Source organism: Acanthaster planci, linkage group LG03 (genome assembly GCF_054643075.1).
Source record: "Acanthaster planci isolate LZ-2023a linkage group LG03, COTS_SCS, whole genome shotgun sequence".
Classification (NCBI taxonomy): Eukaryota; Metazoa; Echinodermata; class Asteroidea; order Valvatida; family Acanthasteridae; genus Acanthaster; species Acanthaster planci.
In genome coordinates, this window is record NC_141779.1 from 8,589,539 (window position 1) to 8,615,191 (window position 25,653).

Below are 25,653 nucleotides of genomic sequence, written 5' to 3' on the forward strand. Positions count from 1 at the left end.
ATGCCCTTATAGAGGCATTGAATCCACTCGCAGCCATTTTACCGAGCCGAATACAAAGCTTTCCTGGTAATGCCCGCCTTTGTTCTTCCTGACGTCAATAGTAGGGAGCCAACCCACGCCTTTGTATTCGGCTCGGTAAAATGGCCGCTGGTTGGCTTCTTTTTCATACAAAGGCGTTGCAAGTCCAGGTTTTTTTTATATACGTCCGTGGCTCAGCCACACTTGTGCCGCAGTTGTGGGGACGAGTCACCTTTTTCGTGAGAACCGAAAACGTTGTGCGGACAGAGAAATATCTCCACAACTCGGTCTTAATTTGCTAAACAAAAGAAACGGTCTCCTTCAAGTGAAGGCTTGCCCACATCACAGCAAAATGGTGTATTCAATCAAAGTTTTTGTCGACCGTTTGTTTCTACGGGACAGTTCCAAAAATCCTCAAAATACGAATGTCTTGTTTGTTTCTCACCACCAAAATTAGAGAGGGGGGGGGGTAATAATGGCTCACGCCCCCCTGCAGTCCAACTGTGGGATGACATCCCTAGCCTCGGGAGTCATGTCAATGCTGTTGTGGAACCTTGTCTTTCAGTAGTCCAGTTTCACCTCTGGCATCACCACAGTAGGGAAGGAAGTTGTGATTTTCCCCCCTTTGTTCGATGAGAACGGAAATAGATATAAAAATCTTAAAACAAATAATCACATGCTTCTCTCGTTGTGTGGGGGAAGTTAAAACGGAATTGTCTCCACCCCCACTTTGATGGCGTGTTACATGGTGTTGGATTTGTGTGCGTGTGTGTGTGTGTTTCTTTTGCTTTCTGAAAAACGAAGGTACTGTTCATACGCATGCACCTTAAAGTAGTAGCTCTGATAAAGCCGTAAATCCCAGTGTATGTTTTGTGGCGCAACCGGGTGGTGATGGCTTGACCATCACTGAGCTAAATCCCGGTCAGAGACACCCCCCCCCGTCCACGACAAAATCCTGGGTTCGCCAGAGAATGAAATATTCAATAAAGGAATGTCCACAAAACTCTGAACAAGCTACAGTCAAAACGCCGTTAAATAGGTGTGGATACGGGCTCCAAAATTCTCTATTTTGGAGCAGTCGGGGATGAGGGTTGGGGGTCAACCCCCTCTGCTCATTGCGACCTACGTCTGAAGGTTGTGAGCCACCTTAAATAACATAAACCCTTCAAGGGTCATATTTGTGTGTTTGGTTGAGGACATGAAAAAGAGATTAAATGCCTGCAACAATGGCGACAAACACAGTACTCCCTAGCGAACAAAAATCATCGAAATCCCCCAGCAAAAAATTCTGGACCTGCCCCGCTGGATTAATTGTCTTCTCCTAATGATGTTAAATTGTACTTACGTTCTCATTATGGTTCATAACTCTCTAACATGAAAGTTAGCCAATTGATTATAATAGGCCTTCTCACATCAGACGATCCCTGAAGAATGGGCACTAACTGACGTCACAACTAGAACGTCACTTCAGGGCTCCTCGGACTCCAAAGTACACCGTCTTAACTGACAGCTCTTCAAACTGAAAGGAAAGAAAACAGGAACGTCTACATGTAGTGTACTCTAGACCACGAAGACATTATTTCTCTTCAGCTGATCACAGTTCAGTAAACAGCATTTTCAGAGTATCGGGCTCGTTTTGCTTGTTATATACTGTGTGCTGTGGTCTCTCTTTAGGGGACACTATCGGGAAATGCAGGGGACATCTGTCTTGTGAAATTTCATAATGGTGATCGGACCAACGATGGACTAACTGAGACACTTCCCCTCCCGTCAGCAGCTCTTCTGTGTTGTCTAAGTTCTAACCCCCTCACCCCACTCCACCCCAAGGCTCGAGTGCATGAATTCACCCAAGACCCTGTATTTCTGAGCAGATTGGCACAAGCAAGGAGTTTTTAATACAGGAAAGCATTTCTTCCCACATTTTTGACGGATTATATTATACACGCTTCAAATTTGGTTTAAATGCAAAGGTTAATTAGTATAGTCTGTGGTGTTCTTTAGGCACAGTACACGTTTTTTGAAAAATTGTATTGTGAGTGGCTGTACACAGTATTTCTGTATGTTTGTTTGTGTTCGTTATTTGTGCCAAAACACAGTTTTTCATCGCAAGGTATCAGGAGGAAGTAATATATAAAATATTGAAAATAAGTTATACACAATGAGCTTGACATCATAATATACATGTATTTCTCTGGGTATTAGTATTTCACAATTAGTTTTCCCGAAGTTTTCATGAGTCATATCCGGTGTTTTGTTACACATTTCAGACAAGTTGAGGAGGAAATAAAAGTCTAAAATAAACGTGAAATAACAACACTGAGTAGAACCATGTTGCTATTCAATTTTTCTTTAAATTCAGAAATGCTACTTCCATTGTTGTGAAGTTCATGAACGTGTATTTGACAATGCAATACCGTTCCGAGGCCAATGCCCAAGGAATGTTGCAATATAAAATTATTTTAAGAACGCAATCTTTTTTCTTTGGCACGATTTTCTCGAGAAGTTGGGGGAACAATAACTTTTATGGTTGAATGAAAAACAGGCATGGTCCATTTTTTTTCACATTCGATTGCAGTGAATCTGATGTTACTGTAAGTATGGAACGGCCATCAGATAAGAATGCGACATTTTGCTAACCAATCAGATTTACGAAAAAAGTCACATGATTAAAAATGACTGCCTCTTTTCTGGACATGGACATCCAAGCCTCCTGCATCCTTTGACTCGTATCCGGGAGCAGGCGAGGCTCCTCAGCCGCGTCATGCAATGAAGTTACGAACGTGATTGGTTATCGCGTAAAGCTTAGATCGGGCACGCACGGATAATGTTACTGTAGGTTAACCACAATCGATTTAAAATTAATCGGATCATCATAGACACAACCCTTCAACAGAACATGTTCATGTGGCTTTCCACATAGTTTCGCTGACCTGGCATGTCCCCAGTGAGTTCATCAGGCATGCTGTGGTTATCGAAGTTCATCCACCTTATGCCTAGGCTCTGAATGGCTCTCTTCTAATATATTTGGTCTCATTAGGCCTACTGTTGCTACATTGTGTTTCGTTGCCCCGATATTGTCATGTGCATGCTCAAACATGAATTAGGGAAGAAAAGTCCAGTAAACACATTACGCATGACAGGTGTCCAAAGGTGGAATAAAAACGGACAAAAACACAATACCGATTTAATTGTACGCCAGTAAAAAGTCAAATTTGGATTTTATAATAATAGAAAAAATCATTGACCGTACTTCGCACTACATGTATTATGATGTGTTGCATTAAATCTGGTGATCCGCCATAGATAGATTTGGTCTAATAATCTTTTTTCCCCAAAAAACAACTTTCCAATTTTTTCATCCTTGAAAAAATCCCCCCTCACCCCGAAAAGTGAATACCGTTTCCAAAATGCTGTCTCTTTCAATCCCTGAAAATTGCATACACCACTTGATCCGTTCCACCATCATCAAGTTTCGGCTGATCAGTGAATTTGTTGCAGCAGTTTCAGGCAGCAGCACGGTTGTGTCGCCCCCAGTTATGAAATATTGAACGAGGTCGCAATAAAATGTAGATCAAAGTAAATGCCAGTTATTCGCTCGCTTTTCCGTCAGTTTTGTAGTTCGACTTGCCCAGAATCCGTTTTGCTTTTGATTATGACAAGAAATACAAAACCACTTCAATAACGTCACAATTGGTCACTGAGAGCCTGTGTAGACAGTAATTTTTTATTGTTGGTTCTGCTTCTTTCAACATGGGGGCCATGCAATGACATTTTCTCAGACACTTTTTTGTGCATCTTTACACTCTTCCCCAAACTGTCTTCCATCGTTTCGGGGTTACGTGTATTGAAAAGTGCGCGTTTTCAAACATTACAAATTGTCAAAGCTTTTCTGGACAAGTGGGGGCGCTGTTGCTGAGACGTAAATAAGGAAAACAATGCTTCGTTTACATTTTTATTTTCATAATTATTTTGAACGCAAAATGTTCTCTTTCACAAAAAATTCAGGGAAAAGGTTAATATTGGTCTATACCAGTTACGAAGCCAATAGTAAAATAACTAAAGAAATGGAAATTTACCACAGCAAAAAAAGCAAAATATTCCAGCAGCTTTTTTTGGGGGGGGGAATTAACGCCAGCAAATTGAGTTACGCAGTGCCTGGGATAACATCGCAGTTTTGCTCATGACTTTGGATTCATGAAGAAAATTGTGCATGGAACCAAGAAGGCTCCATAATTCAGATTCAAAGAGCTAAGTTGCACCGTGGACTCTTTAACATTAAGTTTCAACTAATAATAGGCCAACGATGGTCACGTCCTGATCAAACTTCCACACATCTTTGTAGTCAGTTCTCATAACGAACCACTGTAGAGTTCAAACGTATACACTCTACATCGAAGGACAAATAAAAACATACCGTTTTAATCCCATTAAACGATATTTCCTTTTCCTGTGTAGAGTGACTGATACAACATGAAATGTGCAAGGAAAAATAATATAGAAATAATGAAAACTGCATGGTACATCATTAGAAGGATACTTCCATTCCTTCAAGCTAAAGTAACAATGAGGGCGCTATAATACAAATGGGGCTGAAAGGTCTTTGAAACGAAGAGTTAAGTCATAATATCCGAAAGGGGCGGATTAAACACGACATCCACTTTGTCGTTCAGCCATGCTCGGTGGTTCCCTCCTCCGTGGGTTTTGAGCAAGGCTTTTGATATCTTTTCTCCCCTAACATCGTTTTGGATGAGCAGGAAGCTACATTCGCTTTTGAATTTGCCCCCAACTCGACGCCAAGAGCTAGATACGCCGGTGGGCGGAATGATCGTGCATGTTACTGTACAAAAAGTTGCACTGGTTCGCAGCTATGATTGCAGACCAGTACTGAGTTGCTAGACAGCAATGATAAAATACCCTCATGGCAAAGTTTCGGGGGGAAAATGCTAATAAAAAACTGAAAACTCTCTCTGGTGTTTGAAAAACGTACATCAACTTGAGTCTTACGCGTATTTCCCCGTCTTTCATTTTTTGTTCAAAAAAAAAATTAGGTAGGCTAACTATGGGCTTGCCAAGATTCTTTTCAGACAAACATGATCTCCCTTGGAAAAAGCATCAAACTCATCGCCACTTTTGAAAATAGCCACTTCCGAAATGTCCCAGGCCAGTTTGTCAAAGATTACTCAGAAATATGACAAGTTCGCCGTCCAGTTGAAGCTTTCCTTTTTGTCGCTGCTGATGTCCACTAGCCACAAAATGCTATTCGAAAGCAAAGAATATCAGGGTAAACAAAGGTGATTTGGTCGGTGTATAGGCTGCTGGGGCCTATTTACGGGTTTACACCCCATACAATGCGGAGCATACGCGACTAAATTTCAATGGAATGCCCACAGCTCCACCCACAGTTCTTCTCACTGTTCTGAAAGCCGGGGTCAAGACAGTGACGATTGTCCAGCACCAACCCCAAATCTGTTTATGTTCAAGTTCTTCGCACCGTTAAGGGGCCTTGTGAACGTAAGGTGTCGTGACCACGGACGTGTATAATAAAACCTTGACTCGCAATGCCCTTAATCAGCTTATAGAGATCATTGAATCCACTAGCAGCCATTTTACCGAGCCGAATACAAACCTTTCCTAGCGATGTCTGTCTTAGTTCTTCCTGACGTCAATACAAGCAAGCCAGCCTACGCATTTGTATTCGGCTTGGTAAAATGGCCGCTGGTTGGCTTCTTTTTCATACAAAAGCGTTGCAAGCCCAGGTTTTTTTTATATACGTCCGTAGTCGTGACACGCACAGGAGGCCGAATTACGATGGGTCTTTCACACCAAAAGTACAACCAGTCGTTTTCACAGTGGTAAAGAAGACTGGTGGATCCGACGTAGCTACAGTGAACCTCTTATCGATATTCCTGTAACTCTCAGTACAGGTAGGTGCTGATATTGTCACGAAACACTGTTTTATCGTAGCAGGAAGTGCATTCCAACAAACGATAGGGTCAGCATTTGCAAGTTCGGTAAACTCAAATTATCTTGAAGTTGCCTGATTGGATTTTCCTTCAGTAACGAAAACAAAATGATCGGAATGCTTAAACCAAGATTCCATAGAGATAAGTAAGGCTGGTAAACTGGTCCGTTTGTGGCAACCATACTGTGAATCAATAGATTTAGATAAACAAAACGGTGACTTTCTTTTTTACATTTCCTCGGTCAAGGAGACATACGAGATTTGCTGGACAAATCTAGAAAGAGGCCTTTTTGCGAGTTAAATTTGAATAAAATCTGGTACACTGAGTATCTGATTATACATAAACGTAAAAGTTTGAATTCCCCAGACTAAAGACACTGTTGCTATATCTCTTGATTCGGGGCAAGCCTTTGCATAGCTTTTGCGTAACGCCATCTCTAAATGGACCGGTTCCTTTGTACCCTTCATATCCATTGAAAACAGTGTATTGGTGCAAGGCGTCTCTTACGTAACTAAGCAAAAACTTGCCCCGAATCACGAGGCATAGCAACAGTGTCTTCAGTATGGAGAATTCAAATTATGTTCACATGAATTTAAAGAACTCAGCGGTGCCAGACATTATTCAAATTTAACTCGCAAAAGGCTTATTGTATCGGCAGACCGTCAGAGGACTTGACGGGCCCCACGTGTCTTAGGTTGTCACAGTTTGTGAATTAGATAAGAGTTCCCAGCTGTAAGTACTATATCTTATTAGGGTTTTAACCGTACCACACATGCTAACTACAACAGTAATTTTGATTCACGCGGGAAAATTGTCCCGAGATTGCTTTTATGTTGCGACCAGATGCTACAAACGTTGCTCGTTGCTCTCTTCAAGAGGCGCCCTCTGTCGGTAGCCTACCTCATCTATTGTCAAAAGATTTGACCGACATCATTATTCCGAACTCCATTGAAAATTGAGAGGGGGATTGATATTACAACAGTTAAGAAGAATAAACAATGTAAATCGGTGACTCGTAAGGGATTGGAGGCAGGCTTTCTAACAAATTTACGTCAAACTGTTTCGGCTGGATCTGATGTTTCGTGAATGTGGGTCAGTTTGTCGATATCGTCTTCATCGGCCCCTGAAGCAGCTGGTTTCTTCATGATCTTCTCAATGGCAGCGTTCAGCGCTTCCAGCTTGATTGGGCACTTCAATTCCGTGATCCGCTGCCGGTGGTGATCAGTCTCGTCGGCGGCCGCGTCAGCCGTCCGCTGGCCCGTCTCCTGGGCCGGCCTGCTGACCTGGCTCACGTCCTCATCCACCTCGCGAATCTCGTCAAAGGTGACCGGCTGGGTGCGGTAGCGGGCGTCGGCCCGCGGCCGGCGGGCGTGCCGCGAGCGCGGCAGGGGCTGTGGCCATTCCGTGGCTACGTGGAACTTGCCGAGCGGTTCGCCGTAGGGGGACTTGGGTCGAAGGTCAATAAGCAGGTCTTCCTCACTGTCGGCCATTGGCTCCAGAGCGGTAGCCATCCTCAATCATCGTATGCCTGTATTCACGCCCAATTTTAATAGTCGGGAAATCCAGCGGATCAATACAATTGAAGTCGGTCTTTAGCTCAAAACATCATTGCGGTTATAGGCGTACCGGTAGTCCACAGTCATCAGTTTTCTTGCTGCAAGAAAGCACATGAAAAGCAGTCAATTAGTAAGTTGTGATATAGAACGATGACCGATAGTGCTGATCTTGACGACAATAGCTGTGACGATGGCAATAGCATTAGTATATTTTTTATGGTCGTGGTATCTAGTGACGACAGACTAGTAGTATGTCTAAGGGTGTTGGAGGTAGCCTGGAACCAGTGGCGGGGTTTCTTAGTAGAAAAGAATCCAACATTTTGGCACTGCTTAGCCATGTACATATAGCACACTCAAGAAGTGCACAATCATTACCAAGATCCTGCAGGCTTTTCTGGCTTTATGTCTGTGCCCTTTAGCAATATTAACATCAAAGATATAAATGGAAACGAATAGAAGGTGATTCAAATTGATTGATGACTAAACAGCAGACATTTATGATGATAAGGGCTCGCTATTTCACGTTTAATCGCAGTCCAGTTCAAAGTTGTTGTTTTTTCCACAAATGACGTACAGTGTAGGCCTACAGCGCGAGCGCAGCCACACTCGACATTAAGTGTTGACATCAAAAAGCGAACTTTGGTATTAAAATCCTTGTAATCCCGCCCCTCGGGGTCGAACAGACGGACGAGCACGATTTATAGGCGGTAGCTCGGCCTGCATATTTTAATAACTTGTTGAGTCTCTTCTCACCTCACGGGGAGAGGCTTTTTGCGGGATTTGCCGCACCGTGGCGCGCGGAAATTGGTCTCGCAGGGAACAAAGGGGTTATCTGCTGATTGATAGCGGTCTTATCAAGGCATCAGCATGACCATCACCGTCGTCTCCTTTCTCCTTATCAACACCTCAGGGGGGGAAATTGCCAAACATCCCCAGGGCTGATTGCATTCATCCCTCGGTCGTCTTCGCTTGTGCATACCAGCATTCAGAAAAGAGAGGAGGGTTGGGGAGAGCAGTCCGGATCTGAATTGTCTGAAAAACACGGATAAATCACCGCGGCTCTCAGTGTTCATTACCTGTCAGTGTTTGACTTTGGTGCCGCGGTCCGTGACGGATTTCTTGGGCGTATAAAGTCAGCCAATGTTCCTTGTAGCGGGGCTACAATTTACAACCTGGTGGCGGGTAACGACACTATTTTTGTCAAATTCCGCAATCATCAAAAACAAGAAGATTCAATGAGGCTTAACGAATGGCTTACGTTATCCAGGCAGGGAATGCGCATTAATATTTGCTGCAACTTGGTGAACCCCGAACACACGACTCCCTAAAATTAAATTTGTTCCAAAACAAGCAGGAAAAAACAAGACGCGTTCCTTTTCAGAGGAATACACGAACAGGTTCCACTGCTAAACATTCGTTTCTGTTAAATGATTTATACAGTACTAAAATTCCTATACTTGCCTACCATAAACGGAAATGAAATGTTAATAGTGAGACTGGTTAACAAGAAAAACTTTAGCATGACCTATTTATGCATAGAAATAATGCCTCGGCAAAAACCACTTCAGGCCAATTACATTTTAAATGAATGTATTTAGTATGAATGAATGTATTTAGTACCTTCATTAGTAATGAATGTATGTAGTACCTTCATGGGTGTGGTTGATAGGGGAACTAGATAGTCCCCCCCCCCATTTCAAAACTTGGATACGTCAGTGGTGCAAATATGGGGTCACGGATAGGGTCAAAGGTTAGGGATGTACGGGGTTGGGGTTATTTGTTGCATTAACATCAACATTATTGTTTTTCCCTGCATTTACTCATGATAGAGCTGTAGACTCAAATTTCAGTGCTACTGCGCATGTGCTGAACACGTGCATTACTGGAAAGGAATGTGGATTGAGGCCTAATAATTGACGCATGAAAATCACACGACGCTTATGTAAGGCAAAGGAGCGTGATTAGACACAAATGACCATCCTAATGATAGCTTTAGTCGGATCATAGGCACCGGAATTACAGGGGAGAATTCGATCTGCCCACTGGTTGATTTTTTGTTTTGTTTTGGTTGGTTTTGTTTATTTGGTTATGTCATACCCGTTTCAGACAAGCGTTCTGCAGTCGCGCCGGACCAAATAGAATTAATAGCGCCTCGGGTCGACCCAACTAAATTTTAGTTTCAGATAGACCGACTTAATTGGCCTACATGCATTTGCATTGGGTTCGGCCCATGAAAGCAGCGACGTCAAGGTGTCAATCTTTCGCTTGCTAGCACGCCTGGTCGCTCTTCATTGTTTGGACATCTCACTTTTGCCGTATTTAATTCAAAATTTGCTCTTCATTTGGTTCGTCGCGACTCTAGAACGCCTGTCTGAAACGGGGGCTATTTTCATTACTATTATTTTGGGGGGGGGGCAAAACCTGCATTGCTGGACCATCATGGTGTATAACATCTTAAACTGAAACCAATCACAAGAGCAATGCCCCTTGGCATCTGGGACAGATAGCTGAAACCCATACCCTGTTATACTGCTCATATTTTGTGTCTGAAAAAAAGACCAGGTGGATACTTTCACACTGAACGGGATATTTCCTGTAAATTCCCGCCAAGTTCACGCGGAATGAGGTAACACACTGATACAATCAATGAATTTGATTGATTCAATCAATTCCTTTGCCTGGCCTTGAGTCAGCGCACCCACGTTTGTTGCTGGTATTGGTAAGGCCTTTGACATAAAAGCTGTTTTTTTTTACCTAACACTGCGGGGCAAATATTGTGCATAGCATTCCAGAGTGCTATACTGCGTCGAACTACTGCTCTCTCGTACCCTCAGTGGATCCAACCACAATTCATTCCAGTGATCGATTCCAGACAGAAAATCGACCAATGTGAGGAATGTTCTGACAGACCATCTGTTTAAATCGGACATTTTACACAAGTAATTCCTTGAGTTTGTTTGTTTGTTTGTTTGTTTGTTTGTTTACATGCATTGATTACTTTCTTAAGATAAAAGGGGTTGTTGCACAAAAGCAATGAATTCGTATGTCTCATCATTTGTTATCATACCACGCAGACCGTGGTATCACTGTCTGTGCGTAAGAAAGTCACGCCAAAGTAATACTTTTCACACCCCGAGGTAAGTGAATAAGATAGACCCTAGATTTATGAAGCTGCCCAATGGTTTCCCCAAAAGATAAACCAGATCTGACCTCCATCGCCGATAGTAGCCTAAGTGAAGCTTTAACAGGAAAAACGCCACAGTCGGGAGCGTGCCGGTAATAGATTACAATAGGCTTCGGACTTAAGCCAAAACTTGGACAGAATCATAGTGTGGTTGGCATCGATTCGGACGGCTTGAGTTAAAAAACTGGATGGCATTTTTGTCCATTTTAAAGTGTGTTCTCATATTTTTCTCACGGTTAGAAAAGACTAGCTTTGAAAGGTGACTGCTTTGAAAGGTGACTGCGCGCGTCAATTCCAGAGACCAGTGCCCGGTCAGGTACTAGGGCCGTTTCCAATACTCGACTTCGGCTCCGTCTCGCTTCAACTGTTTTTTTTTACTACTTGACTTTTCAATAGTAAGTCTGATAGTGCCACAAAACATCAAGTAGATGCAAAAGAGCCAAACCTTACAATTTAATATACACACTTCAGGCCCACAATTGGAGATTGGTTTCGTAGACGAAGCCTGAACGGAGACGAAGTTGAATATTGGAAAACGGCCTAGTCTTGAAAATTTTTGACTGGTTATTGCGCCCTCTGAAGGTTGTTTTGAGTTGAAACAGTTCAAACGCTGGAAGATTTCTTTTCCTAGTTGTATACAGCGACTCAAAATTAGACTGCGTCTATATATGAAAACTAAAATGAACCTTCAATAATTTGGTGATTTTTGAAGTGCTATTGAAAGTTGAATTAAAACAGTTAAAAACCCTGAAAGAATCTTTTTCTAGTTTGAGTTGTGTTAAAAACACATATGGACTGGCCAAATTTGGTCACTAGTGCACGCCCATACCCCCGATGGGCCTGTGAGTGACCAGAAGAGAGTCCTATTTCCCAAGGCCGTGTTTTACAGATAGTTGAGAAAAACAAAAAAGGTATTAAGAGACGTGCATCTATTCCCATGGCAACAGAAGAAGAGAAGAAAACATTCTGCGATGAGTTAGGTGCTTCAGGTTTGTAAGGTAAAATGTACAGACTTGTACCTTAAGTAAAAAAATCAGGTTAGGATTTGACCCTCATGACTCAAAAAATATTTCTCAGAACTCACTAAATGTTTTTCTCTCATGGCAGAGGTCAAAAGTACTATACTTTCGGTAATGCCAGAATACAACCAGGGTTTCATGCCCTCTGCATCACATAGACTCCCAGCTCCTACGACTGATTTGTATGATGCTGCTACCTTGGAGATGACCTTTCCAAAGCTACCAGACAAATGTTCTCAAATTCTGACAACCATGACTGTTTCCCCAGAGGAGGTAATTCATTCAATTCGTTTATTTTCAAATAGCAGCATATGATGATCTTGATAACCTTGATGAATTTATAAATATAGCATTATATTGAATTCAGATCCATCATGGACACCTGCATAGCGAGCTCCTCAGCCCCTCATTTTGAGTGCTTACATGTTGGCAGAATGCATCCGATAAGCCTATACCACTTTTCACATTTCGCTTAATGAATCAAGCATGGGAAGACATTACATATTTTCACCCTTCTTCACTTCAAACAACCGAGGGAGGAGTTGTTGATTTTAATGTCTGTACTAGTACTAGGCCTAGCATTGGTAAATAGATAAGGACAAATGAGGGGGTGATCAATATGGCGGAATCTAAATCACGCTGGTGATCGGTGACGTATGCACACCGTGGTCTATGCATGCAAACCGCCAACCGTGACGCTGAAAATGGTCTTTCCCTGGCAAACTGAATTGCGAATTGCTCCAACTGGAGGCAAAGATGGGCTCCATGTTAAAACATCCAGTTACAACACAATTCACGTGCCGTAATCTATAACAAACGTGATACGACAGAGGCAAATTTACTTAGGCCTAACTTCGCGTTTTATGCATCATAAAATGAATACCTCGCTGTTATTATCGTGTGGGCCCCGCTAGGGGATCCGATGCCTTATAAAACATTTCCCATTACCAGACGCAGTGGGCAAATCATAAATATTCAAACTGCATTCCAGTGCTGGTGGACTTACAACAATCCTGTTAATACGCACGAGTAAGGCCTATGCACATTGCAACTCCCCAAAATGGTATAAGAAAACAGCGATAAAACTGTAGGTAAATTATGGAGGTTGCAATATTGCCATAATTATTAACATAATTACTAAATAAACTTTCCAAGTGTGATATGTCACTGTTTAATGCGCAGAGAGCCTAAAACAAGCATTTAGCATAAAACATCATTTGAAATGAGCATCTGTATCTCAGTGTTTAAATCCAGTGGTGCGGAGGTGCACATCCTTATCTGCACCATCTACCGTCAAGCAGCCTACTTTAAGCCCGTTCCCACACCCCAGCCCTGACACTTCACTATACACGAAGTATCATCTTACCATGGCATTTTGACTTTGCACAATACTTACAAGTGAAACATCGAATTCCTGTCGACGGCTGATACACGTTTAGCCGCTGCTATATCTATTTATCAAACTGGATTTAGAAACAAAGACATGACGTTGTTTTTTCCCTGAAATATATACACCTATATCAATAACGTGCTTGTAGCCTACAACTCCCTTTACTTGTATAAATATCATTTGGCGTTGAGTAAACGGCACGTATCCCTGTGCTTTTACCAGGAATGTACTCGACATGGAAGATTCCATTTCCCGTGGTACGACAAGGGGGGGGGGGGAGACAAGCAATGTTTAAATGCTCTACACATAGCAGTTACTGGACTGATATGTAGCCTTAGCTCTGTGCACATGAGCCCAGCCTCCGGAGAACGGAACTGTTTGCGCCGCCAATATTGGCCGCTCCCTTGATTATTAAAACGCGCCTCGTACCCTTGTTCCATTAGTCGTTGGCGCCGTGTGATTGCATCAGGTGCACCCAAAGCACGGCTCAATCTACGCTATGTTTTGAAGTCAATCCAAATTCATTTATACACAGGGAAACCACATGTACATGTACTGTTGTGGTAAACGTGTGCGCTTGGATTGTAACAAGTTTTAAAACTTGATCCCTAGCAACCATTCCGCTATCAATCAGGACATCTACTGTTTTTATGTTCGGGTTTATGTAAACAGCAAGGTTTGCCTGGCTGATCAGCGACAAAAAGAAAGGCTAAAAAATCTGAAAGGTGTAGGCTCTAATGACACACTTTCAGTCCAAGCATATGTAAACTCTGGATCAAAACATGGCCTACTGCAATCACTGCTCAGATCGCGAATAATAGAAACACATCAAAATCATGACTAGAGTGCGCAATACCAGTATCACGTGATGTGTACCTCTTTAAGCCTCCAGATCCACAAAAGATGTGATCGCGTGAGAAGTAATTTTTTTCTCTCTAGAAACGAAACAAAAGAAGAAGTTTGGATGAGACAGATGATTGTTGATTCTCCACATTTTCTACCGTCTTTCTCCGACCGAGCTATTTCTCTTCGTAGGTAAAATACGAGCAACATCCCAACTTTAAAGGAAAAGGAACAGCAACCACCAACCAAAACATTCCGAAATCCAGCCCAGTATCAAGTGTCTATATGCCGGCATGTGGAAAGTAAGGCCATTATTATGTCGGCTTTGCATTTTGCACACGTAACAACACCTTGCTGTTCATCCTTTTCGGACAATCAAAATAGACTGCATCTCCCTGTAAAGAAAGACAAATCTGTCTTCACTGAGAATAATGAATTACTTTTCATTTGATGTTCTCTTCTCTGACTTTTTTCCTATTGTACCTCATGCCTTTTAAGTCATTGTGAGTACAGCAAATAATTACAGCCTACGGGTTTTCGTGTTGTTAACACCTTTACGGTAAAACTAACTCATACCAGGCGGAGGACGACTGTACATTAAACAAACTTCAAATTGACGTACCCGTTTGTCTCATTTCTTCCCCTCCTCTAATGGAGAAAGCGTAAGCCTTAAGCATTATAAAGACAACCAATGATAATACTGTTGCTGGCTGGGCGGCTGATTTATCGCCAGTTGGACTTAAAAAATGTCCAGAGGTGAAGCTTTTCACATCAGAAATCTCGGACGCAAAAATTCTTTTTAAGAAAATTGGCTTCACGCGGCCCTTGTCGCTGAGATTGCTCTCAATATCCGTACAGATCAGTCCAGGAGTCTGATTTCCGACGGTGTACAGACAATAGCACAACATGAGTATCGATAACATGCCGTGGTTTGACCGGGAGTTCGGAAAAACATCGACTTCTCTCACTGTTAGGACAGGAGGTTTTTAAAGGCGTTCAGCGAGACATTTTGCGTTGTACGTGCAAAATCCAGACAAGCCAAAGACATTTGCATTTTTCAAATATTAGAATCAATGAGGCTGGAATCTCATTCTTTATTCCACTCTGGAAATATGGTTTAGAATTATACACTTTAAAGGTCCCCCCTTTCACATAGGCCTGCGAGTCTGTATGATTGTGCAATTGATGTGACATTCAAAAACAGTGCGTGAAAGCCCTTTAGTAACATAATGCATTAAAATTCTCGAAGGACTCATTCATTCTATCACGACACGAAACTGCCGTTCGATCTCATTATAAACTCCACAATACGGTCTGAGTTGTGTCTTACGCAGGCATAAACCTCAAGAGACTGCGTCCGGTTGAGCGTGAGGCACAACAGCTCTCGAGTGGGCCCACATCGCGCCTGACCCGCCTTGTAAGCCAGAGAGATTCAGGTTGGGTCAGAGAGGTGACGGTTTACTGTACATGGATTCAGCTCCCCCCCCCTTCATAAACGCACTCGTCCGTCCTCTCTCTGGCGTGCTCGGAATCAGGGCCGCGTGCCCAGTCCAAGTACACAGTGGACTCTGCATCTTCCCGGCTCTGCAAGGATGGATAACCCAGACGGAATAAGGGCCCCGAGACTGCATAAGATATTCATGAACTTGCTGATTGTTTAATAGGCTCTGACGCAGAAACAAACACACTTCAGCCAAGTATATGCGCTGCTCCGGTAATGTAGCCAAGTACCGATTGAGTACCAATTTAAAGACAGGGCCTGTGGCGTGGCTGTGACCATGGGGAAATAAAACACACCGTGACATAATTACGAACCTTATTTTCCAACCAAAACTGTGTGAATTTTTACCGCAACATAATATAAGAGAGCATGTGTTTCACAAATGTACCCTGGTTTTAAACAGTTATGTAAATAATAGGCCTATGTTCAAACAAATGAATGTTCACTAATTTCAATGGTTTTGTGGCGTTTTGTGCTTGTGTTTATTTCTCCCATTTACTAATTTATTGCAGGCCACATATGAGAAGAAAGGAACGTGGTCTGACTTCGCAGACCAACACAATTATTATAGAAAACATGATTTTGCCGTGGTAACGTTATTCAGTATCACGATTATGGAGCGATTCTGTGTTCAGCTCGAAGGCAAAACAAACATAGAAAAAAAGAACGAGGTTAGGTGTAACCTCTTATAGGCATCATGAAAGAAGCGCTTGATTTGACTCGAAAAACAGAGCCACTTCTCACACTTGAGCTTTCTAGAAAGCCCATCGGTGAGGGATGCTTGCAACACGGTTTTCACGCGTCAGCCGCACAGTGCGTGAATTGGCGCCAAAAAGCAAGTACATATGAATAGCCTAGCACACTACGTCGCCGCCTGTGGTAATATATTAATCTACAAACGCGGGATGGCAAACGGTTCAGCGGGACCTCCCCATGAAATATGTATAATATGTAGGCCTGGTAATGACTCTGTCAGGGCAGTGCACATGACAGCCATGGGATAATTTTCCCTCGGCATCAACAGCTGATGCAATGGATAATTCCATGAATTACTTATTGCGAATTTCTGAGAAAAAAACCCCCAGAAATTCGTGGACTATCGGACAGGCAGGCTTGCCAGTAACAAAGACACTTTAAATAAAAGGTGTGGGAGAGCAGGGCCTGGTCCAAAGGTAAAACCCTGCTGATAACTAGGATGTTTCTATGCCGATAGGAATATTGAAATGTGTGGGGGCACCTTGGTTGTGTATATTTATAGATAATTATATTCGCAGCATCTTCTATACATTCTTTCCCACGACGTAATTGACATGCATAGCTGGTATTGACGCTCATGATGACATATAATCGAAACTTTCACTCAGTCATATTTGCATGGGAATTGCTTTTGTAACCGTGGCTCTGAGCTGTATTTTAACAGCAAATACATACTGCTGAGCAAACGTTTCTACATGATAGCCTCGTGAGTTGAAGTTGGGAGTATTTCGCATGGCATAAAGTGCTTCTTACTTCATGTATCAGCGATAAAATAGTATGTTTGCACGAACGTAATCATTTTCTAAGGTTCTGAACAATGCATACAGGTATTTGCTTAGAACACATGCAGTGTCCGATTTTCTGGGGGTCAGTGACCCTATTGATCGACCTAAGTGTAATTATACATTAAGTTACTGAAAGTGAATTATAAAGACTCCTTCTCCAGTTCACGTTAAACGGTGCCTTCAAGCTCCCTGGTCATTTTTTTCTTGGCATCGTTCCTGATGAAGAGCCGTTCAGCCGTGAAGGAGTCGATAGCTGACTGAAGACGCGACCGGCAAGCAAATCTATTTTGACTGCTCATGCGTGTTTGACCTTGGACAGACACCTGCTCGCTTGCGTTACTGATGTACTCATAGCGGGCCCAAACTTATGAGAAACAATTGTGGAAAATGGCTGGGTGATTTAGTGTGAAAAAATGTTACAGGTGAGAAGCTTGACAGGACCTCCAAATATCGTTCACTCCATTCGCAAAGATAAGGTTTCACGCAGTGCCTGCGCACTTCTGAACTGCATAACTCCTCTTATGATAAAAGGTGAGTGGAATGCGCTGCAGAAAAGAGTTGTAGTTATGTTTCTGTACTCAGAAGAAGCTAAACATATTCAGAGCAAGAAAACATTGCGAATATGGAGGCGCAAAAGCTTACCTGTTCATTCGGTTGTAGCAACAAACTGGAGGTAGCAAAATTGAGTCTGATAAGAGACTTTGAGACGCTGGTGGCAGAAAAAAAAGGACCGGTTCTTTTTCAAGGTATTGTTCGTGCTCAGAACTTCATGTACCACTCGCGCATGCTCAGAACTGGTAAAAAAGGACCGGTATGTTTGTCGCCACCAAGCGTCTCACGGTCTCTCATGCATTAGGCCCACTTCCCCTTCAGTTGTATTGATTGCTGAAAACAATCGGCTCACAGTCTCCAACGATATGCAATCATTACGGAAACGCTCAAATAAGCGGAATGAACGCAGTCACGGATGAAGATATAAAGTTGGACAAGGCTCAACAATGCAGATGTAATTGCATGACGGACATTCAACGATGTCTCACCTGCATGTTGTGACTCATTTTCCTTCCTAACAAGCCAATAAAACTATATGCATGTATAAATAAAGCTATATATCGAAGGGTCGGTTTTAGCTGAAAGAAATGGTACAACATAAAGCAGCATTTTACAATAAATTCTAGGGTTTGGAGCACCACGTAATTTTGGGTCGAATGACGTCACAAACCACCTCTCTCCCGACTGCACCGTCTCGTCACCGTGCGTGCTGTTGATTTACGTTATGACTTAACGGACAACAGGCTTTACCAGTTTCTCATGTCCAACGGCTGTGTACCCAATAACGTTTTCAGGAAAGCTTGCGTAACTTTGATGGTTTCACAATTCTCTCTCTGCTCCGTTTGACAAGACGGGCAAGTGTATTTCCAACTTGCGTTGAGCCCGTCCTGAAAACAGTCATTCATTTACATTTCTTTGTACATATAAATTTCATGGTTTCTGGATAGTTATGTGGTTTATTGGGATATAATTGTTCGCCCATGGTCACAGTTTCTGCATGTCCATTAAGATAATTGCTTGCTAAGTACACGCCGCACCGGCTGGCAGGACACCGTCATTTCAGGCGATGGTTGCCATGGCCACAGCACAAGCCACAACAGCGAATCGGCATTAAAATGTCATTTCATCCGAACAGCAAAGACGCCGCTATTGTTGATCTAAAATCTGCTTTGGCTGTCCGGCGATGCGAGCGCTTGGCTCGAATTTTCAGTGGAGGCCGAAAAGCTTTAAAGCACTCGCTTCCAGAAAAACACCAAGACAGAAGCCGTGATGCAAAATAAAATAATACTTTGAGGTCTGCATGCCAGCCAGACATTAAAGATTACAGTTCTGCAGTCGGCACTGCATGTAACTTTTTTTTTGTTTTTTGCTATAGATCTTATAGGTTTGGATTTTGGGAATTCGTCTGAAAACATGGGTCAAATTAAAAAATAAAAAGTGTCACCACTGCAAGGGGCGGGTTTCCATCCTGTCCCAAGCCTATCCACCGGCTGCGTCTTGGTCTTTGGTTTACTCATCAAGAACGGATGGAGTGGAGGCTACCACTCCCAACTACTTCTTTCTTAGTACAAATTTCTTCCATTTGGAAGTGAGAAAATTTCAGCAAGGGCATACACCTTAAAATGCTTAGCGAATAATCCACTGAATAATCGACTTTTTTTTCAAAATCCATTTAAAACTTGACATTGAGTAAAATCGACAGTCACAAGACGTTGTGCCTTTAAGGGCAAATGCGTGGGCATAACATGATTTAGGCCTACAGTGAATGTTAGTACATTTATCGTCAGGTTTTCTTGCGAGCTACGTATATGGGCCTGGGTTCAGTTATCATCTCAGTTGGGATGTGCTTATGCTCTCTACGGTAAAGGTGACTTGGCCGGTTGTCTTACGGCGATAAAAAAAAATCCCGACAAGCGTCCGGGATATATGCAGCATGATGTTTACTTGATCCGCGACTGAGACTACTGTCCTTCGATTCAAGCTGACTTTGTCCGAAATGTCACGGGGCTCCGGACGAGCAGACTCCGCATTAATTCGGGAACCCAAACCCTGCGCTCTCGAAAGGGCAGAGACAAGCTGGGACATCGCGGAGCAAAATCCCCTCTTCCGTCCGATTCCCGACGGGTCCGTAAGAACACAATCTCGGTGCCGCGGCACCTTGTTGTTTTGTTAAGCCCTCGGAGAAAAAAAGCGGCATTTCGTGCATGGAGTTTTCGTCATACGTGCAGTTTGATAGCGGATTAGAGCAAGTGAAAAGGTAATTCACTCCGCGTGGAAAAAGGGTCTTTAAAAACAATACTCATGAATATAACATTTCGTTTGTACTGTCTTGTTTTTATTCACAACGGTCAAAGTTCAGCACTGTTGAAGTGGCGGCAGAGACTGCTCAGTTTCCACAAACCTTATCGATCTGACATCTTTGATTTCAGTCCATGTCCAAAACGTACACTGTTGTCTAGGTCTATATTGCCAATAAAACTGAACCGTAGCCACAACATTATCGATTCGAACACCACTAGGCTTTACCAGTGGCTGGGTTGCATGGTACAGCCATAGCCATAACTAGTCTTGTCATTTCTTACTCACTTTCGGGATCCCTTTCGTGTGCTTTCATGTGTTTACACGAGGCAACGGTGTGTGAACAAACGCCAAAAAATAACAATAATAATAACAATAAAATAATAATAAATAGATGAAATAAAAAATAAGCAAAATGCATGTATTAAGTTCAGTCCTGGAATTTAATTTCTGCCAGTGGATCACAACAATCAAATGATTTCAATATCCTAAAAAGACTAATGCCAATATATCGCTGTTGGGAAACATTCTAAAAATTAGTGACGGCACGAAAGTTTCATTCTGATCAAGACTGCATTATAAACATCCACCTATGAGCAAAGTTGTATGAGATTAAAAATTTATTGACATCTTATACTGATACTTCACTTTAGAGGAATGGTGGATTAATGTCACAGCTCAGAGGCGACATTTCCCCAAAACGACAACCGACTTAACGATGACATTATTTTCTCGGTCTCGACATAAGACACCAAAAAACAAAAACACGTCTCTTATTCAGGAGCTCGATCTGCACAATGTGTTTTGTTATCCTTATCGAAACCCTCCGAAGGGTTACACACATATTGCGTTTGAGAAAAGGCTGCAGGCAACTTTGGTCTTTATGCTCAAGCAAACGATTTGGTATTCCCCTTCAGAGAAAACTCGACTCTCTGGTGTTGTTCTTGGCTGACTGGGTATTATTCTATTGCCTGTTGCTTTCATCATGATCTCGCATTTGGACAGAGAAGGTCATTTTCATGGTACTCGGAGTAATCGTGCAGTGCGTGGGCCAAAGGTCCCCCGTGATGCGATTCAACTTGGTACAAAAACATGGTCCTATAAGCCTGCTGGTAATACAATCATTCTTACTAGTCGTGACGAAATTGGTGCCGCAAAACGGAAAGTGGGCAAATCGAGGGACGCTGTCTTTCCCGTTTAGTGCTGACACAGTTTCCTCCCAAATAGCCGTGCAACAAATCCAATTTTCCAGCAGTGAATGCTAAATCGAGACACGTCAACGAAGTAAAGAAACCACGACGGAAACTGGCCATGAAATACGCGCGCAGTAAAAGTTCCGGGCGCTCTCGCGTCGGCCGGTGAATTGAGTAGAGACGCCAGTCATCATCGCTGCAGATTAAAAGCAATCAACATCCCGACAGGTTGGACAGTGCTTGATCCATCATACCCTAGTGCTTTGCCTTTCCTGAAGAATCAAACGAATAATGTAATTGCTTTGGGACCCTCTGCCAGCTGACCGCGGGGGGAAGCATATCACAAATAACTTGTCTGGGGTGACCTTTAATGTTATAAAGTCAACACGATTAAAATGTCATTTCATTTCAAATCCAAATTGATTTGGCATTTTTGTGACGCCGATATTTTCTTTGTATCACAACTAGCGTTGTGCGCAAGCAGACATTAGCGTTATAGTTCTTCCAATTGAGACGGCGATCATGAGATTATCGTGCAGACCTCAGTATGGGTTTGCAAGCAGGATCCCAACACATCACGGTTCCAGAATGTATTCCGCCAGTTAACATTAAGATCACGTTCCCATGTCTTTCTTAGAGTCTGAGAACGAACACATGAAGCAGACGTTGGTTTGAAAGTTCAAATAGAAGCCTGAATTAAATTAAAATCTATTCATATTGTGCAAGGTTCACTATACAGGAGCCTGTTTTCGGCGCATGCAAATCGCCCTTCGCGTAATCCCCCGTGTGTTAGGTTGTACAAAGTATATCAAATTTTAATAAAGTAATCTGCGATACGTCTTCATTAAATTTTTAGAATATAGATTTCCATGCTTTGCCAAATCCCCATCGGATTAATCTTGAGGCCAGGAATAACAAATGGACGAGAGCGTTCAGCAACTATCTACAGACGATGAAGCGACTGCAGCGTGAACACACAGGGTACAACGCACTATTTGATGAACGCGGGGATAAAAACAGGGTGCGACCTGTTATTTTCGGAAGGTCAACGAGATGGATTACATGCTGGCTTCGATTACCATTCTGTAGTCGGCAATGTCAACCGCTCCACAAATTTTCTTCACGGGGACGCGATGGAGTTTGATTATCTGTCCGTGTTCAAGAGGTAAATCTCATGGAGGCAAATGTATATAAACAAAATGATACCCGCTCCCTGAGCAGTCTGAAGTGTCGCAGCCAAGACACGGGCTACGGGATAGCATTTATCGAACGTGACGTATATACGCGTTCTCAGTCATGCTGTCCGCGTGACCTTCAAAATACCATAGGAAAGTTGTTGGCGTCAGAGAATTGATGGTTATTACATTCTTTCTACGGCTCGTCTAACATTGGAAGCAATTAATTCATGGTGACGTTTCATTTAAACAGTATGTTGGCAATTAAGCAACCGAATGCATGACTGTGACACTTCATCAACAGCTCCAAAACCAAAATAATTTACAACCATTATTATCACATGCAATGCAGCCCAATGCCAAAATTTTAATTGATGAGGTGCATTGTCTCAAAGCATCAAATGCAAAGAAAAATCACACTTCTTTAGGTCTATCGCAGTTGTCAACTAGATTTTCTTTTTAATTTTTTCATTCGGCCTATCTTTGAAATGAGGTACGAGGTGCTTGTCCACCATCGACTTGGTTGAACAAATTATCCTCAACGTCAGTCGGACTAGAGACTACTAAAAGATGTGTAAATACATTGAAGCGAGAACAGTGTGATTGAGCACCTCAACTTTTAAACATAGATCTTACCAAAATGAGTACCTCCAAGAAAGACCGTGTGTAACATATGTAAGCAATCGAGTACCGTGATAGTACAACCAAATGCACTGCACAAATAACACCTTTAAAAAAAACTTCGGTATATGACATGGTTTTATAGATTTTGTACCATGGACGGTCAAGAGTGATATATGGGGTGGGCCTAAATATCGATATCACTTTGCGGGCTTGGCCAATGTCAGAACAGCAGGGGAAAAAACACAATGAAACGGTATAGTTCGAGCGTAAATGCATGCAACTTACGATAAAGTCAAGCTCTGAAACCCTGTACTATGTCGTAATTATATCTGTTTTGTTCAAGATTACATAGAAACAAAATACTTGGATTTGGTATGCGTATTACGGGTGCGGATAACCAATGAGAAGCATCATAAAAAATACGTACATAATTATGATAAATTGAATGAAGCCAGCCGTGAAATGCTAATTAGGGCAATAAAAGGCCCTCTTTCACAAATATTCTGTCTTTCATGTACCAAACATTCAAACAAGCATCTGGCCTGCTGATTGTGTATGCTGGCCTCTTCATGACACTTCAGTTGCATATTTTGTGGGGCATCTGCCACTTTGTCTTTGACGTGACGCACCTTGCGTGGATTTGACATAATATTCAATTAAGTCGTCCTATGCATTACATTGAAACGTTACAAAAAGGTGTAACCCTTAACAACAGGGAAAGTAATAAGGTCCAAGATCCAATGGGCATTACTAGATACCTTAACGAAATTTAGCAACGCCATTACATCGTGAAAGGCTTGGCACTTGACGCAGGATGTCTGAAAGAAGCCAAGTGCTCAGATATGCAATACCCAAGCCGACGAATTTTCCTCATGGTAGTAAAGGAATCATGCTGGAGATTTATCCCACAAAAACTCTCCATGACCTCATGGATCATGTTGAGGAAATGCTGACATAAACCATCAGCATCGCTGATGGAGGAACAGCGTGCAGGAAACATATTTCCATCTGGGGTGATAGACAATACCTCGGGTCTCCTAATCAAGGGATGTTCGGCTGCAAACTGCACCATATTGAAAAAAACCCCAGAAATATTAAATAGATCCTAACATAGGGCCTACAGGTGCGAAAAACTACGAATCCCGTCCGTGAATTTTTCGTTTTTTTACAACTGAAGCCAGCGTTAAAATACAATGTATGGTTTACTGTGCGTTGAAGTACACATTTTTCGAACCTAAATAACAAATTAGATTCAAACCTCCAAGAGTTTATTTCATTCCATTTTATTACTTTTTAAGGCTTCTGGAGGGGAAAACTCCTTCCTCGTAATGATGTGCTAATTAATTGTACTAAGTTGTACTGGAAAATTGTGTACAGTTGACGTTACAAAGTAACAGTTAATTTATCATGAGGATTTTTCAGTGTAAAGAATGAGCAGAATACTTGAAGTGGCTGTCTACAATGGGACAGGTTAAAAATATTTCGCCTAAAGATAGGAAATTAAGCATTACCATGGTTAAAACCTTTACGATGCAGACTGCGTCACAGTAGTACGTAAGGCTTACCTTGCACAGCTGTTGTGGCCGCGTTTTCCTCGGTGCCAACAGATTTGAATGCCGCCCAGCATTCCGTAGGATTGCAGGCGAGCACTGTAGAGTTCAACTGCGCTCTATTACACGGGTGTGTTCACGTGCACTTATACCCGCAAGCATTGTCCATAAAACCTGCATGGCCGCTTCTGGTAGCTAGAATGTTGGAGTGATGCCATCCAAGGTTCAAGAAGACTTCCCAAAGATAGAGGAATGAGAAGTAGATTAAGCTTGTGTTCACCTCCCCAGTAGGCTGACTTAGTGCGTTTTCAAATGAAATTTTTTTCCTGTCTTATCCCCGCTGGTTGCATCGTCTGATGGAAAAAATAGACAGCCTGATGAATCCTCATTGCGCGTTACCAGGGCAGGGAATAGACAGTGCATCCTCGTGATCACATATCGATTCCAGCACGACCATATTGATACAAGCCTATTGAAGAGCACGAATCTATGCAACACATCCTCACCTTAGGTTGTTCAGTGAAGGCGCATAGGCCTTCGGGGTTGCCAATTACTCAGGAATTCAATGCAAGGGCTTATCGTGCAGATAAATTCACTAGCAAATCACAAACTTTGTGGAATTTCCTTGAGGCTGAACTCATAGCTATTATAATATGAAATTCAGTGAACGTTGCAGGCCTACTGTATGGATGGTAGGATAACACGGATAGTCAGTGTATATAACCAAAGAAAACCAGTGAATAAATGCATGTAAATGAAACTCATTTATTGCTCAAATACAGCCCCATTTTAAAAACTTGTCACCAACTTTAAATCGCTAAAACTACACACATGCGGCTTCCATCATTATGAAATTCTGAACAAGATGTCGGAAATTTTGTTCGACAGTGCATCTGACGAAGGGATTGGATCGTTCCAATGACTATGAGGGGAAAAATGCACAAAATGTAGGGTAATGTTTTTGATGAATATTCCCAAGTGCAGAAAGGGCAAAACAAAATGGCCTACGGCCAACATGCCAAACATATATTATAATAGCGATGCGACATGCTAACAAGCAGGTCACTCAAACTTAAACCAAGTCTATGCCTTTAAAGGTCATGTCCTAAACATGCCCTCACGCCATCCTCGTTATCTTTTGCATCCCCTTTGATATTATGGTGTCAACACATCTCCCCTTGTCTCTTGTGTTTTGGCTGGAACAAACTTTCCGTGGTGTTTATTTACTGGACTTGTATTTCAAAAT

The 25,653-nt window shown here is 42.4% G+C and overlaps 1 protein-coding gene and 1 long non-coding RNA gene across 4 annotated transcripts in view; one reads left to right on the forward strand and one right to left on the reverse strand.

Annotated features, from left to right (window-relative positions):
• The window catches only part of LOC110983437 (uncharacterized), a 48,889-nt gene that overhangs the window by 21,273 nt on the left and 1,963 nt on the right, over positions 1-25,653 (forward strand). Inside the window, exon 4 of one of the 2 annotated variants that reach the window (XR_015424643.1) lies at positions 11,829-12,013. This is a non-coding gene — a long non-coding RNA (uncharacterized LOC110983437). Of the gene's footprint in view, positions 1-1,435; positions 2,345-11,828; positions 12,014-25,653 lie in introns of those variants that run through there. The other variant, XR_015424644.1, reaches the window with a different exon arrangement.
• Positions 3,722-24,868, reverse strand: LOC110983436 (uncharacterized). 2 transcript variants are annotated; one of them, XM_022242694.2, is made up of 2 exons: positions 24,423-24,868; positions 3,722-7,635 (listed from the first exon to the last, which is right to left on the reverse strand). In XM_022242694.2, the coding sequence occupies exon 2, from the start codon at positions 7,490-7,492 to the stop codon at positions 7,034-7,036; it is 459 nt and encodes a 152-aa protein (XP_022098386.1). In that variant the 5' UTR covers positions 7,493-7,635; positions 24,423-24,868; the 3' UTR covers positions 3,722-7,033. The 2 variants fall into 2 exon arrangements, with proteins under 2 accessions (XP_022098386.1, XP_022098387.1); XM_022242695.2 differs by lacking the exon at positions 24,423-24,868 and adding an exon at positions 13,137-13,293.